The 14613-nt window shown below is 40.7% G+C and overlaps 2 protein-coding genes across 5 annotated transcripts; both read right to left on the minus strand.

The window, feature by feature from the left end:
* Positions 1 to 806: 806 nt before the first annotated feature.
* Positions 807 to 5310, minus strand: LOC138349483 (uncharacterized). The gene is made up of 3 exons (XM_045730440.2): positions 5132 to 5310; positions 1646 to 2465; positions 807 to 1352 (listed from the first exon to the last, which is right to left on the minus strand). Coding segments are annotated over exons 1-3 (1284 nt in total). The 5' UTR covers positions 5133 to 5310; the 3' UTR covers positions 807 to 889.
* A 1508-nt stretch (positions 5311 to 6818) lies between these two features.
* LOC123748245 (uncharacterized) lies at positions 6819 to 14456 on the minus strand. Of its 4 annotated transcripts, none has more exons than XM_045730439.2 (4): positions 14122 to 14456; positions 11561 to 11824; positions 8403 to 9222; positions 6819 to 7327 (listed from the first exon to the last, which is right to left on the minus strand). In XM_045730439.2, coding segments are annotated over exons 2-4 (1290 nt in total). In that variant the 5' UTR covers positions 11562 to 11824; positions 14122 to 14456; the 3' UTR covers positions 6819 to 6858. The 4 variants fall into 4 exon arrangements, with proteins under 4 accessions (XP_045586395.1, XP_045586393.1, XP_045586394.1 ...); XM_045730437.2 differs by having other exon boundaries at positions 11561 to 11830; XM_045730438.1 differs by lacking the exon at positions 14122 to 14456 and adding an exon at positions 11957 to 11990 and having other exon boundaries at positions 11561 to 11830.
* Between the last annotated feature and the right edge of the window lie 157 nt (positions 14457 to 14613).

A 14613-nucleotide genomic window follows, 5' to 3' on the forward strand; every position in this document is an offset into this window, starting at 1 on the left:
GTCACAAGAATGGTTCGTAATACCCCGGATTAACTAGTCGTCTCACTCAGTAGTGCTCCATATAACCCAACACCGTCGCTCGAGGACAAGGACCAGTTCAAGGATAACATAACATTTATTCTTCTCCCTTTCTCCTCCTCAAGCTTCTCAAACCCGGCTCTCTCTCTCTCTCTCTCTCTCTCTCTCTCTCTCTCTCTCTCTCTCTCTCTCTCTCTCTCTCTCTCTCTCTCTCTCTCTCTCTCTCTCTCTCTCTCTCTCTCTCTCTCACACACACATTGGGGCCTCGCGGCTTAGTGGACAGCGCTCGGGAGTCGTAGTCCTAAGGGCCGGGTTAGATCCCCGGCGATGACGGAAACAAATATACAATTCTTTCACCCTGATACCCTGTTCACCTAGCAGCAAATAGGTACCTGGGAGTTAGCTGCTACGGGCTGCTTCCTAGGGACATGTGTGTGTGCGTGTGTTAGAGAGAGAAAATGTAGTAGATATAACAGAGGAAAAATTTATTGGTTAGAAAGGCGGGGTCCAGGAGCTAATAGCTCGATCACACAGACACAAATAGTGAATACAAATAGTAAATAACACACACACACACACACACACACACACACACACACACACACACACACACACACACACACACACACACACAGTTGATTGACAGTTGAGAGGCGGGACGTCAGTTTTAGTTCTTTAAGCCAACCTTGAACATATGTAACTTTCGAAGAACTCCTCTTCCAATTTAACCAACATGCAGGTGCACTAGTTGGAGGGATACAAGCCAACAGGAAAATAAAAACACGGAATATGCAGACATTTTCAATGAAACATGTATAAATGAAAACTTGCGGCCAATATACAGCACACTCATATTGTTTTAAAATAAACATTATTTCTTCACTAGATCTTGCTTCAACATTTCATCATACATAGCCAGGAACCTCGATCGGAAAAGTGGATTATCTTTCATCATGCTTAGAGTCATCTGTCGACTCTCCTCCATAAATTTCGGGATATCTTCTTCTTTCAAGTTATTGAAATCAGGAATATCGTTACTTTCGCACATCATTGCAGACACCGTCATTGTAGCGAAGAGCAGACCGTACTCCATCTTGTTTCTGTACTCCTGATGGAGCTCCTCCAGGGTGAAGGGCATGTCCCTCCCCCCGGCCTCCATCACATCCTTGAAGGTGTCGTAGTAGGAGGAGAGGAAGTCCCGCCAGTTGGCCTTCCTGTCGTTGCCGTGGAGGCTGGTGTAGAGGAGGTAGTTGAGGTCGGTGGCCGCGGAGGCCACACGGTTCAGTTGGAGGTCAACTAACATCACATCAACGGGATCGTCTTCTTCATTGTATCTGGAGAAACAGTGTAAAGTATGTCCACCAGTGGTATATTAACATAAGTTGTCATATTATCTTTAAAATAAAGAGAACTATTGGTAATATATTGAAAAAATAACGATTAAAGCAAAGTCGTCGCTGCACCACTTTTTGCTAATGCAATAAAAGTAATGACATTTAAGAGGTGCATATAACAAATATGAGTTAGGTTTAGAAATATAGATTATTAATTTTAAAAACTTGATTTGAGTTAAAAACTTTAATTGAATTCTGTAATGAGAATTGTTAGAAAATCTATTTCCACTCACCTGAAGAGAACATTGTTGTTCCAGCAGTCTCCGTGGCATATGACATCAAACTTAAGACTTCTGCCCAGACTGCGCTCGAGTAGATCAGCGCTGTTGTTCTTGTATGCAGCCAGCCACTGTTCTGCTACTTCGTAACCTTCTATATCATGCACCAGTGCCTCAGCATTAGCGAAGAGTCCAGAAAACATTTCATTAATCATTTTCTTTGAATTTTGTGAGTAATTTATCCAGTCAACTTTAATATGTGTGAACCTGTCTGCCAGGTCTTGCTCGGGTGCCGTGGCCTTCAGCAGGAGGGAGGCGGCGTGGAGTCTGGCCAGCTCCTTCAGGACGAGGGTGGCGTGGGCCACGTCCATTCCCTTCTTGCGGTCAAACATTTTAAACCCACGTGAGCGGAGGTCCTCCAGGAAAATCATCTCTTTGTCTTTTTCTAATGATGTGTAAAACCACTTTGCTACTCTTAAGCCTTGAAGACCACGGACTGTCAGCTCAGAGTTCAGTAGAGGTAGAATTTCTTGGAAAAATTCTGCTTCTTTATAGAATATTGCTAGAGTAAACGCTGAAAAATCTTGACCAATAGGCCGCTTTGGGTTGAGTTTGACCACATAAGAGGTAGTTTGCTCCTGCCCTGCCAGGGAGAACTTGACACTGATGCTGGTGACGATAGTGGCGTAGTTGTCGCCCTTGTGTGTAAAGTCCTTAACGCTCCAAGAGACGAGGTCGGCCTCGCTGCCCTTGTCCGCCGTCAGCGCCGCTTTCACGTGAGCCTCTGTTATGTTGTTCTGGGGCCTGACAGCTTCTGCGTCTCCTGCACTTGCCACTAAGGAAAACAATAATAGGAAAATCCATTTGTTTACATCATGAGAAGCAAAGATTTTTGAAGGATTAACAACGTTGTTTTACTCAGGAGCTCGTGTTTAACAACTTTACTCCCAATATTACCTAATACATTTCAAGCAATTGATAGTGCGAACGATTGCGAAAATCTATACCTTGATTTTAGCGAAGCCTTTGGTATTCTTATCAATGGCTGGTTATCTAAAAGGAGGCAGAGTTAGCATAAATAGAGTAAACTCGGAGTGAGAAATATTTTAAATGCTCTACCAGGTATACAGCACTGATGTTTCCATGTTCTTTTTTCCATCAGCCCCACATCTTTTGTTTTAATGTGACTTTGTTGAACTTTTTAAAAGTCTCAGGTTAGAAACTGATGAATAAAATCTTAGGTTAAAGACTGCGAATCTCTCGGAGCTCCCCAGTTTTTGGGCAGGTACCGAGGACACAGCAGGCATTTCCCCTCTGGGTCGCCACATTTAGGCACTGAAACAGAAAACTGGCAGCTCTGGAGTCTCCAATAGTATCAACGAGCCTAGAAATCTATTAATTAAGAAAGCTCATGGCAGCCCTTGCCCTATACGAACCACATGTCTCTGGTGCCATGGAAACAAATGTGTACAGATGTTTCTGCCACCTTTACCTGTTTGTTTTTTCTGCTTCCCTATGGTTTACCACACCATATTTATGACCAGCACCTAAGTGTAGGTAGGTGTCAACCACGTTAATCAAATACACATAATCCAATCCCAGGTGTTCATCATCTTTGTAGGGGTGTATTGTGATACTATAAGAGCGAAATGCCGTATCTTCAGGGTTTTGGTCATATAGAAAACGAAGTGCTCTCTGCTGGACACTCGGCTGTGCCAAGACTCCTCTTGATGCGGTCCCTTACGTCTTACATGCCAATCCTTGGAGATTCAACAGAGCAGATCATTCAAGTCATATTATCCAGCTTACACCTTGTTACAAATAAACTTGTATTCAATGTGAATTGGGGCACCAAGGCGGAGAGCCACTACACCATAGAGGGACTCTGGATTTCGATATGTGCCATATGATTTAATAATGTTTCTTTTAAAAATTATTTTACAATGTGTTATCTAAGAAACTCCCACTGAAATTGGTGATAAGTTTCTGACAAATGAATGAATAGAGCTATCAATATATTACTTTACAATATATCAAATATATATTGAAAATTGGTCATATTTTACAGAATATATATACTCTCTGGCTCTATGTATTCATTTGTCAGAAAATTATCACCAAATTGATTGAGATAGTTCGATTTCGATTACAAATTGTTAACGTATTTTCAATAGAAATGTTATTGAATCTGCTTTAATACAACTTACTAACCAATACAATAACATTAGGAATGATCAAATTTGGGTTACTTCTACTTCAACCAACTGAAGTTGAGCATAATTGCAGGGACAGTGTATTAGGAATGGTCATTTAGATACAGTTTTAATTTATTAATTAAACAACGATTTGAGTAAGATCATTATTACTTAGTTATTCGTTTAATATATCAATAAATTTAATTAGTATTGTTAGTTTCTGGAACTCACATGTATTGGCCAATGAGCCTGTTGTATTTTTATCTTGTTCTTATGTTCATGAACCAATGACATTGTTTTACACCTTATTGTTTTCTTCCCTGCCAATGTGTTACTACAACTGACTTGCAATATCCATCCTTTCTGAAGATGTATTTATTAATATGAATGTGCTCAGGAATTTCCTGTCTGATTTTCCTTCGAGGTCAGTGTCCCATTATTCATCACGTGTTAATTTTTCTTCGTGATGTACACAAACACCTCCCCCCCCCCACACACACACATACATACACACACACACACACACTCACACATAAATATAGTTTCAAATAACTCTAATTCTTGAGTATACTGCTTGTAATTGTAGTTGTTACATGTTATGCTATTATTATGACTTTCTCTTACGTAAATAATTCCCAGTATATTTGAGTAAGCCCAACTATAAATGTATTAAGCAAACATACATGAATAAAGTATTTTTATTGAATTCCGTTCACTGCGTGACACCACATCTCACCTTCACAGAATAGGTATTATTTTCTTTGCTAATTTATATCCACTTTTCCCCGGCCTCCGAAAATGCTGACAGCTTCAACGACATGTGTCGTTTAGGGACACCGCATCTGGTTCAATAGAATTTTAAAAATAACTTTGGAAATTTAAATATATAACATCATTCAAAAGGGACAATTAACAAAAGAAACATGTCTAAGATTCGTGCAAGAATCAGTGAGTTAACCCAGTGCTGCTAAACAGGTTCTGCACCTGAGTTCAACAACCGTCCTTCATAAAACGGAGACGATGGTCAATGTCGCTACTTGTTATTGACTAGTCATATTTTCAATTCTAATTTATAAAATTCATCAAGTTACAAAACTTACCCAACACATATTGCGTGGTAACCCTCAACTTTCTCTGTCTACCCAACTTTTTGCTAGCCACAACAGACTGATAACATTCATCAACGTAGTTCACTCACAGAAATTAAACAAAGATTCATCCGTGTTCTCTGAACGAAATTCTCTGTAAAAAAAAAGTGACTATTACGGACAGGACAAAATAGTGTGCATGACATCTAATAACTTACTAGTTGGTTGCGTCGCCCGGCGGTTGACGGACAGTACTGGACAGTTTCTTAATGTGACGGAGAGAAGTGTATCGCTAACACAAAACAAAGTGTCGCAGGGAACAGTAGCAAGGTGTACCGTCCTAGACAGTAGGAAGGTGTACCGTCCCGTACCGTCCACACTCGTCAACTGGCCTTGTCAGGCTTCTCAACAAAAAGCACTGGGTTCGTCAGCGATGCTTCTCTGCCTTCTCTACTCTTATTATTTCCTGGTTTAACTGTATCATAGTTTGCAGCTTGTGGAAGAGAAGATGGAACATTTGGATTACTTCTACTTCAACCAACTGAAGGCAGGAAACCTCGTGCAACATGGTGCAAGTTGAGCGTAATTGCAGGAACATAAATTCTAATCACTGGCAACTCTACAACGTGTTACAAATTACATATTCATAGTTTATCTTTCTCTTATAAACCCTTTATTCCTTTTCGTTTAAAGATGCAATTAAGTGAATATATTATATTGTCTTCCTAGTAATTGACAAATTTATCCACCGTTATCAATGAGTGTATTTATTATTTGAGATATAATTCTGTGGTAATATATCTCAAATCATCTTTGAGTTACCCCTACTATCTGGCACACACACACATTTACACATAAGGGCGCCTGGTGGCTGAGTGGTCAGCACTCAGGACTCGTAATCCAGGGGACCGGGGTTTGATCCACGGCGACGGCGGAAAACTAATGGGCAGAGTTTCTTTCACCCTGATACCCATGTTACCTACCAGTAAATAGGTACCTGCGAGTTAGACAGCTGTTACGTGCTGCTTCCTGAGGGTGTGTGTGTGTGAAAACAAAAGTCGTTGATTGATTGACAGTTGAGAGGCGGGCCGAAAGAGCAAAGCTCATCCCCCGCATGCACAACTAGGTGAATGCATAGAACCCATCACCACGACCGCCTGCTTTCCTTTCTGGCCAATTGGTTACACACACACACACATACACATGGGTGTGTGTATATCTCTCTTTCTCTTATACAGTCACACACATAACCCCACTCGGTGTATGTATGTGTGTGTGTGTGCACGCGCGAACACAGAGTTTGTTGATCATACGATACGTGGCCTTATTAAGAGAAGGTGAGGCTGGCCAGGATCGCCCAGATGATCCTTGTCATGCAAGTCTTGAGAGTGATAATCTAACAAATTATCTCCGTCTTATAAATAGTGATTATTTTCCACTCACTTGGGCTCCGGGAGACTCGAACCGCGAACCCCACAAGTGTGAGGCCGAAGCTCTATCGATCGAGCTATTGAGTAGTGTTAAAAAGGAAAGATTGATCTGAGGTTCGAGTGTCCTAGAGCCCAGGTGATTGGAATGTTTATTTCCACGAAAGTGTGGAGGAAAATTTAGTGTTTGTGTATATGTGTTCGATAAAGAAAATTCGTTTAAACACTTCCTAATACAGTGCACAAATCCACAAGGGCCGTGACGAGGATTTGAACCTACGTCTGAGAGCATCCCAGACGCTGCCTTAATCGACTGAGCTGACATGGTAAAAGAATGTCCTTGTGCATTTGTTCATTTGATGCATCACGCTATTGTGATTTCTGTGTGTACAGTGAATAGACCTTCGGTCAGTGGGCAGAGATGAAGGTCTTCGTTAATTACTGCATGTCGGATATATCAGGAAAGCAAACAAATGTATAACATTAGTACACTTTAATTTTATCTTTGTTTCTGCTTGCTAAACAATGCTAGGACATCTTGGCTCCCGATGAATCAGGTCACCAAACAGGGCGAGGAACCGAGATCGAAAATCCGGATTATTTTCCATCATTTTACTAGTAACTTGTCGAGTCACTTCCAGTACGTCAGGCATATCTTCCTTCTTCATGTTGATTACATCAGGCGCATCTTCCCTCTCGCCTAGTAAAACCGTTAAAAATATTGAACCTAAAATGATCCCGTATTCCATCTTGTCTCTGTACTCCTGATGGAGCTCCTCCAGGGTGAAGGGCATGTCCCTCCCCCCGGCCTCCATCACACCCCGGAAGGTGTCATAGTAGGAGGAGAGGAAGTCCCGCCATTTGACTTTGTCGTTGCCTTGGAGGCTGGAGTAGAGAAGGGAGTTGAGGTCGGTGGCCGGGGAGGCCACACGGTTCATCTGGAGGTCAAGGAGCATTACCTCAGCTGGGACACCGTCCTCGCTGTACCTGAAATTAGAGAGTAAAATATGTTAACACCTGTAACGCATCAAGAAAAGTTCTTATGTTTTAATTGGTGGAGCTGAGTGAACCCTAAACAAAAGTGTTAAAATTTTAGATGATAAATGTAGGACTGATAGAAATTTCAACTGTGCGTAGTTGTCCATTCCACAAATTCGAGTATGCAGGGAGAGTGGCAATATCTAGAGTTCTGGACCAAATTCCTCTCTAATTTTTGTATTCTTAATAATCTATTAGGTAATTAGAACAATGTCAACATCACGAATAACAGGCCAAGTTATAGATGACATGTTGACCTTATTAAGGATAGGACTTAATCTCGAAACATGCTTTGAGAGCTTACTGCTGATAATTGCATGTCATGAGCTTTAATAAATGGCCTTCAACCACTGTAATATGTTCTTGCAAACCTGAACTCAAGAACCTTATGTGTCGTAACTCGGTTGTAGTGTTACCAGAGATAACACTGTTAGTTGTAAATAAGACTGTAGGAAATCGTTCAGAGGAAGAGGTCAAGTCCAACAATGAATTATTACATCATTCATTGGGCCTGTATTGCCATCTGTGCGGCAATTACCATTTCAGTAACAATTACGGGTAAGGTGGAGTATCTTTTTATGTCATGTAGTAGTGAGTTTAAATAAACCTAAAGTTTACCACTACTTCAAGATTTTGTAACCCTTCCTCATTAAATATTTTCGGTCCTCTGCTACTGAATTATAACTAGCCTCGTCAAAAACATATAAAACACATCTACAGCTAAATCATAGCATTGCTCCTAGTATCATTGCACTTACTATTTGATTCTCTAAGAGTTGAGATATGCATTGTTTAGTATAAGGCGTCTTGTCTTAAATTGGCCTTTGCTCAGGCAATTCATTATCTAATCATGATAGCTTCATGTGTTAAAGTCCGAAATAATGTTGGAGACGGATAAACAACATGCAGTAACTACACAAGAGTCGTGATGTTTTCCTGATTTTATTCAAGAGGAAAGGTGAATCGGAAATAGATAATAAGTAAACAAAAAAGAGAAGAGTCAGCAACTCACTATTCCACTCACCGGAAAAGTACATTGTTGGCCCAGCTGTCACCGTGACATATGACATCGAATTTTGGATTTCTGGCCAGCAGGCGTAACACAAGATCCATGCTGTTGTTCATGTGTCTGGCGAGCCACTGTTCTGCTACCTCATAGCCTTCCATGTTGTGTAACAACTCTCTACTACACACTAAATAGGTAGAAAACATATCATTGAAATGTTTTTTAACGTTTTCCGGGAAGTTCTTCCAGTCAACTTTAATATGTGTGAACCTGTCTGCCAGGTCTTGCTCGGGTGCCGTGGCCTTCAGCAGGAGGGAGGCGGCGTGGAGTCTGGCCAGCTCCTGCAGGACGAGGGTGGCGTGGGCCACGTCCATTCCCTTCTTGCGGTCAAACATTTTAAACCCACGTGAGCGGAGGTCCTCCAGGAAAATCATCTCTTTGTCTTTTTCTAATGATGTGTTAAACCACTTCGCCATCCGTAAACAGCAGAGTCCTCGGGTCGTGAGTTCAGCGTTGAGCAGTGGAAGGATTTCCTGGAAAAATTCTGCTTCTTTCTTGAAAATCGATGTAAAAAACACAGCAATAACATCACCGGGAGCCATTTGAGGTTTGAGTTTAATCACATAAGAAGTAGTCTGCTCCTGTCCTGCCAGGGAGAACTTGACATTGACGCTGGAGACGATGGTGGCGTAGTTGTCGCCCTTGTCTGTGAAGTCTTTAACGCTCCAGGAGACGAGGTCGGCCTCGCTGCCCTTGTCCGCCGTCAGCGCCGCCTTCACGTGAGCCTCTGTTATGTTGTCCTGCGGTCTGGCAGGTCCTGAGTCTCCTGCACTCGCCACTATGAATACACAAATTATACATTTAGATAATAGAAATAAAATAAATGGTTTGCTTTAACATACATAATAAATGAATACATCAATGGTGTGGTGATTCATGTATTCATGAATTGTGTTGGATTTCAAATATACATGAATTGTACAGAATTACATGTATGTAGGATTGGGTGTGGAAATACAGGTATACACAAACAGTGCAGGGTTGCATGCATACATAAAATAATTGGTACTACAAGTAAACTTTGTCTGGGAAAATATGCATGCATTAACTGTGGGGTTACATTTGTTTATTAACTAAAAGGGGGTTACACATGTACATAAATAATTTTAGGATATATATATATATATATATATATATATATATATATATATATATATATATATATATATATATATATATATATATATATGTATATATATATGTCGTACCTAGTAGCCAGAACTCACTTTTTGGCCTACTATTCAAGGCCCGATTTGCCTAATAAGCCAAGTTTTCATGAATTAATTGTTTTTCGACTACCTAACCTACCTAACCTAACCTAACCTAACTTTTTCGGCTACCTAACCAAACCTAACCTATAAAGATAGGTTAGGTTAGGTTAGGTAGGGTTGGTTAGGTTCGGTCATATATCTACGTTAATTTTAACTCCAATAAAAAAAAATTGACCTCATACATAATGAAAAGGGTAGCTTTATCATTTCATAAGAAAAAAATTAGAAAAAAATATATTAATTCAGGAAAACTTGGCTTATTAGGCAAATCGGGCCTTGAATAGTAGGCCAAAAAGTGAGTTCTGGCTACTAGGTACGACATATATATATATATATATATATATATATATATATATATATATATATATATATATATATATATATATATATATATATATATATATATATATGAATTGTGTGGGGTTAATTGTATACATATAAAAAATATACATATAACTCGGTTTTATTGGATAAGTTTATGTAGTAACAGTAATTTAACAGTCTGTGTCGTGTTTAGTATTTTATGTGAGAATATATACTATTATTGAATAACATTTGATATAAAAAATATTAATATGATATATATGTAATTATTATTAAGATTATAAGATGCAACTTATATCAAGTAAATATTATATGATATCACAGTTGAACTTAGTGTTGATTTTTTCTTCATTTGTATAACTTGAAATTTAAGGAAATTACGCAACATTTGAGATGGTGAAAGAGGGAAGTTGAAAACATTAGGACATACACATGGTCAAAGAAGCTTTTGCCAATGAATCTAGAAATACTATCTGGCTTAACTGACTCTGCCGATAAACCTCCAAATAATTACTGAATCAGACCGAGGTACTTATGCGTAGAGGAAACAGGCGTACATACACGATGGGCAGAAATTAGGTAATGTACATTACTTGGAGTGGAAAAGAGCATATTTGCTAAATGAGCGGATGATCATATTTTTAAGGTCATACTTATGACAAGGAAGAAAATTGGGATTTATACAACGTGGAGGGAAATAGGTACACATGCAATATGGGAGGCAATGGGTACACATGCACCATGGGAGGCAATACACAACATTCAATAGATACAATAGAGCAAAAGGGTCCCGGTAGTACAGTCGGGTTCTTTCTCGAACCACAATCAATAACTCCGGGTTCGAATCCCGGGAGGGACAGAAATGGTTGGGCACATTTCCTTTCACATAAAGGGCCTGTTCACCTAGCAGTAAGTAGGTGCTACGGTGACTCAAGAGTTAGTCAGCTTGTTGTGGGGTTATATCATGGGCGGAGTCAGTAATTCGACCTTGGGGGAGGATGGACCTCAATGTAAAATTAAATTAACGTGTATAAATACACTCTGGCTTCCTGTCCCCCGACCCAATGAATTACAAATTTTTATTATTATAATACAACCACTGCCGCCGTGAACGTGCTCCTACATTAACACTGTCTCACCACAGGCGACGAGTCACAATGACGAGGCTCAAGAGCTGATAACCAAGCCACAACTGAAAATTATGGAAAGGTTTTGCTCCGTCCTGAACTATTATAATGTTGTGGGAAAGAGAAAACAATGTAAGGCAATTAAGGAAGACAGTGAATGAGAACACAATATAAAGGATGAGATTGAGATGAATGAACCTTACTGAAACCATCCTAGACCCCAGAGGAGAAATTAGTTCTATTTTTGTTTAAGAAACTTTCCTTACATATACACTGAAACACTACTAAAAACGCAGAGGAGAGAGTATCAATGTTAGAATGGACCCGTTCTCCGTGGGCAGAAGAGAATGTTCTCCCCGGTAGGGAGGTACACAACACACACCAGCTAACTTACTTTGATGTTGACAAGAGGGACGGCTAACGAGGAACTGTAATTTGCTTCGAAATTGTCAACGAGGATATTATTGTCAGCGACCGTCAAAAGGCGTACCACCAGTGACCGCTAAGATGCGTATGCTCCCACAACCGCCAGGTGGGGAGCCTAGCAAGTTAACTGGGTGCTATTGGAGGGTGGGGACGCGCTCTCTGGTACTGGTGGGCGGAGCCGACTGCCCTGCTGCTGGACAGTTGGGGTTTTCTTTGTTAAGATACTCCGTTGCTGTAACTTGAGAAAGGTAGATGGATGTAACAGGTTATTCAATCTGTAAACTTACGCATTTAAATTCAATTATCTTCAGGTGTCTGTTCAAGTAACACGGTTAATAAATGAAACATGTGTACAGAGACAAACCTGTCCTCTCGACAGCCAGGTGGTCCACAAATCACTGAAGATTTAAAGTGTATATATAAGAGACTAAAGAGTTACCAACTCCAACGACACTTGAGAGCAATTATCTGAATTGGACCGGCTGCTTTTCGGTATCTTTCGAGCAATAGATAAAACAGTGGTAATGACTGAGACATGGCGGTCGTCTCTTGCTTTGTAGTCATGATGTTTCTCATCTCTAGTTATCCGTAATTGCTCTCAATTCTTTAAGACATAACTGTAACATACTTCTGTCTGAAGCTAAACACAAATACAACAAAATTATTAAAATTAATGATGGTAACAGAGTCCATTTCATGTAGGCGTCGTCTCGTGTTGGCTTCTGAATGCATGATAGAGCTAATAAGTTAGTCAAAGTATCTGCCTCTAAAGGAAAATTTGAGAATAACCTTGGATTGTCAATAAGCAGTCTGAGAGCAATAGTACACCAAGAACTTCAACAAAATCTTGTAGCTCTGAGGCAAAGTGAAATCGACGCCAGTAATTCCATCTGTCATCATACTATCATGCAAGAGGAGCCACACATCTATGGATCATCCAATAAAATCAGCAGACTTCTGGATGTTACTACTGCTCGGCTTAGACTCGGTCACAAGTATCTCTGGGAATTCTCATTATCTGCTGGTGTTGACCTGACCAAATGTACACTGTGTCAACAAAATTATTCATACATCCTCCGTCACTATGTGATGGAGTGCGAAAAGATACGTGAATTCAGAGACAGTTGCTATAACAAATGTTCCAAAGATGTGTAAATATTTCATTCAAAATGATCTGCTACCCGAAATCTTAGCCAAATATCCCCAGTTTGCTAACTGTATGTAGCAACTAATTGATTGTAACCTATCTATTGCTGCCCACTGGATGGGGAGCCGGTGTGCAGAACAAACATATCAATTGTGACACTAGCTCTCCACATATATGTCAGTTGCTTAAATTAGAAATTGTACTTTTGGTCTATCTCGAACCCATTGATGATGTGGCGACTTATACTGAATTTTTTAACTAGCTCATCAAGATTGTAACTTGCTTAGCTAAATGAATTATAGGGTTCAGTCCCTGAGCCCATTATGCTCCTCTGTAACCCTTTCTCCTACTGCCAACAAGATGGGTATGGGGTGCATGATAAATGAACAAACTGAACTGTTGCATAAGTTGGTGCAACAGATATAAGTTGTTTCTTCCTTGCACGCGCTGGAAGCGGAAGTCTTGTGAATGTGATGACTATAGAACGGAAAAATATTAGTAAATTGGGATTGCAGATGAGTCAGATGTAGGAAATTACTATCATACACACATACATAATCATACATAGCATGTGTGTGTGGGAGAAAGAGACAGAAATTGGGAGAGACAGACACAAATAGCAGCCTCTGATAGCACAGTGGTAACACACTGTGCGCCCTGCGGCCTATATGTGCCTAGGTTCGAGTCCAAGCCATGGAGGATTGTTTAGGCGTCAATCCTTTAATGTTCGCCTCTTGTCACCCAGCAGTAATTGGGTACCTGGTTGTATAATCGATTGACGGGTCGTGTTCCAGGGAAAAGTTACAGGAAAGGTTCTAAGGCCTGGTCAACGACCGGACAGCAGGGACGCGTAGCCCCGAAATTATCTCAAGGTAAAGGCTTACAATAGGATCTGGAAGGGAAAGTTCTCAGTCTGCTAACAAGCGTCAGAAATCGTTTGTTCTTGTTGTTTCGTCTGTTCTTGTTGGTCAAGATGTTGTGAAGACTTTTGCTTGGCAATGTAGAGAATACACCCAGGTTCCTTCTGTGCTTCTCAATTATTGATAGATAACACAATATCCAGCTGACCAGAGATCCACCAGCTCCACTGGTACATATCAAAATTCCTTAACTGCTGGAAAAACAACTACACTTCACTCCACTGGACTAAGAATGTACTAAATTTTAACACTCTTGGAACACTATTAATGCACATTGAAAATGCTGTGAAAACAAAATGTTGAAACATCACAGAGAAGATGTGTGTGGAGTTGGCAGCCAACCCCAGTATTTGTCTAGTCACTGAAGGTTTAACATTCAAGATACGTGGTTATTACTCAGTAAAACACTGTTATTGAATATCAAGGTAAGTACCAGCTAGCACTTACTTAGCTGGTCCTTACCTTGGAAAATATATGATAGGAAGTTTAACAGTAGCCCACTGAAACACTGTCAATAGAGCGTGGAGGTAGCTTGTGTGTGGTGTTTGTTTACTTCTAGGGAACGACAGCAGCGCGTGCAGCGGCAGCGCCACGAAGCTTGGGCTGTCGTCACGAGTAACAGTGACGTCACAAGAGCGGTGATGACGTTGTCGGAGATCTTCGATAGTGCAGTGACGACGACGACGACGTTACGACGAAGTAAGCACAGGTAACATTTGAGGGCGAAGATAATAAATGCTCTGCTGAGGATGAAGCAGTAGGGGCGACATCACTACAGTTGGCGGTAGCGGTGGCGGCGGCGGCGGAGTGGGCTGCGTAGCAACTAACTTGAACCGCACAGACGAACACACAAAGGCTGGTGGCGGGTGGCAGGGGATGGGCTCCAAGACACCGGGGTTTCATAATGGAGCGGGAAATTGGTCAGTTCCCTCACAGCTGTGCTGTGAGGGAACA

The sequence above is a fragment of the Procambarus clarkii genome, chromosome 21 (genome assembly GCF_040958095.1).
Source record: "Procambarus clarkii isolate CNS0578487 chromosome 21, FALCON_Pclarkii_2.0, whole genome shotgun sequence".
Taxonomy (NCBI): domain Eukaryota; kingdom Metazoa; phylum Arthropoda; class Malacostraca; order Decapoda; family Cambaridae; genus Procambarus; species Procambarus clarkii.

Excerpts from the sequence above, each read along its gene's own strand:
- LOC138349483 (XM_045730440.2), bottom strand. Across the intron at positions 1,353-1,645 it reads AACAACAATGTTCTCTTCAG|ATACAATGAAGAAGACGATC; the intron begins GTGAGTGGAAAT and ends CTGTTTCTCCAG.
- LOC123748245 (XM_045730439.2), bottom strand. Across the intron at positions 7,328-8,402 it reads GCCAACAATGTACTTTTCCG|GTACAGCGAGGACGGTGTCC; the intron begins GTGAGTGGAATA and ends CTCTAATTTCAG.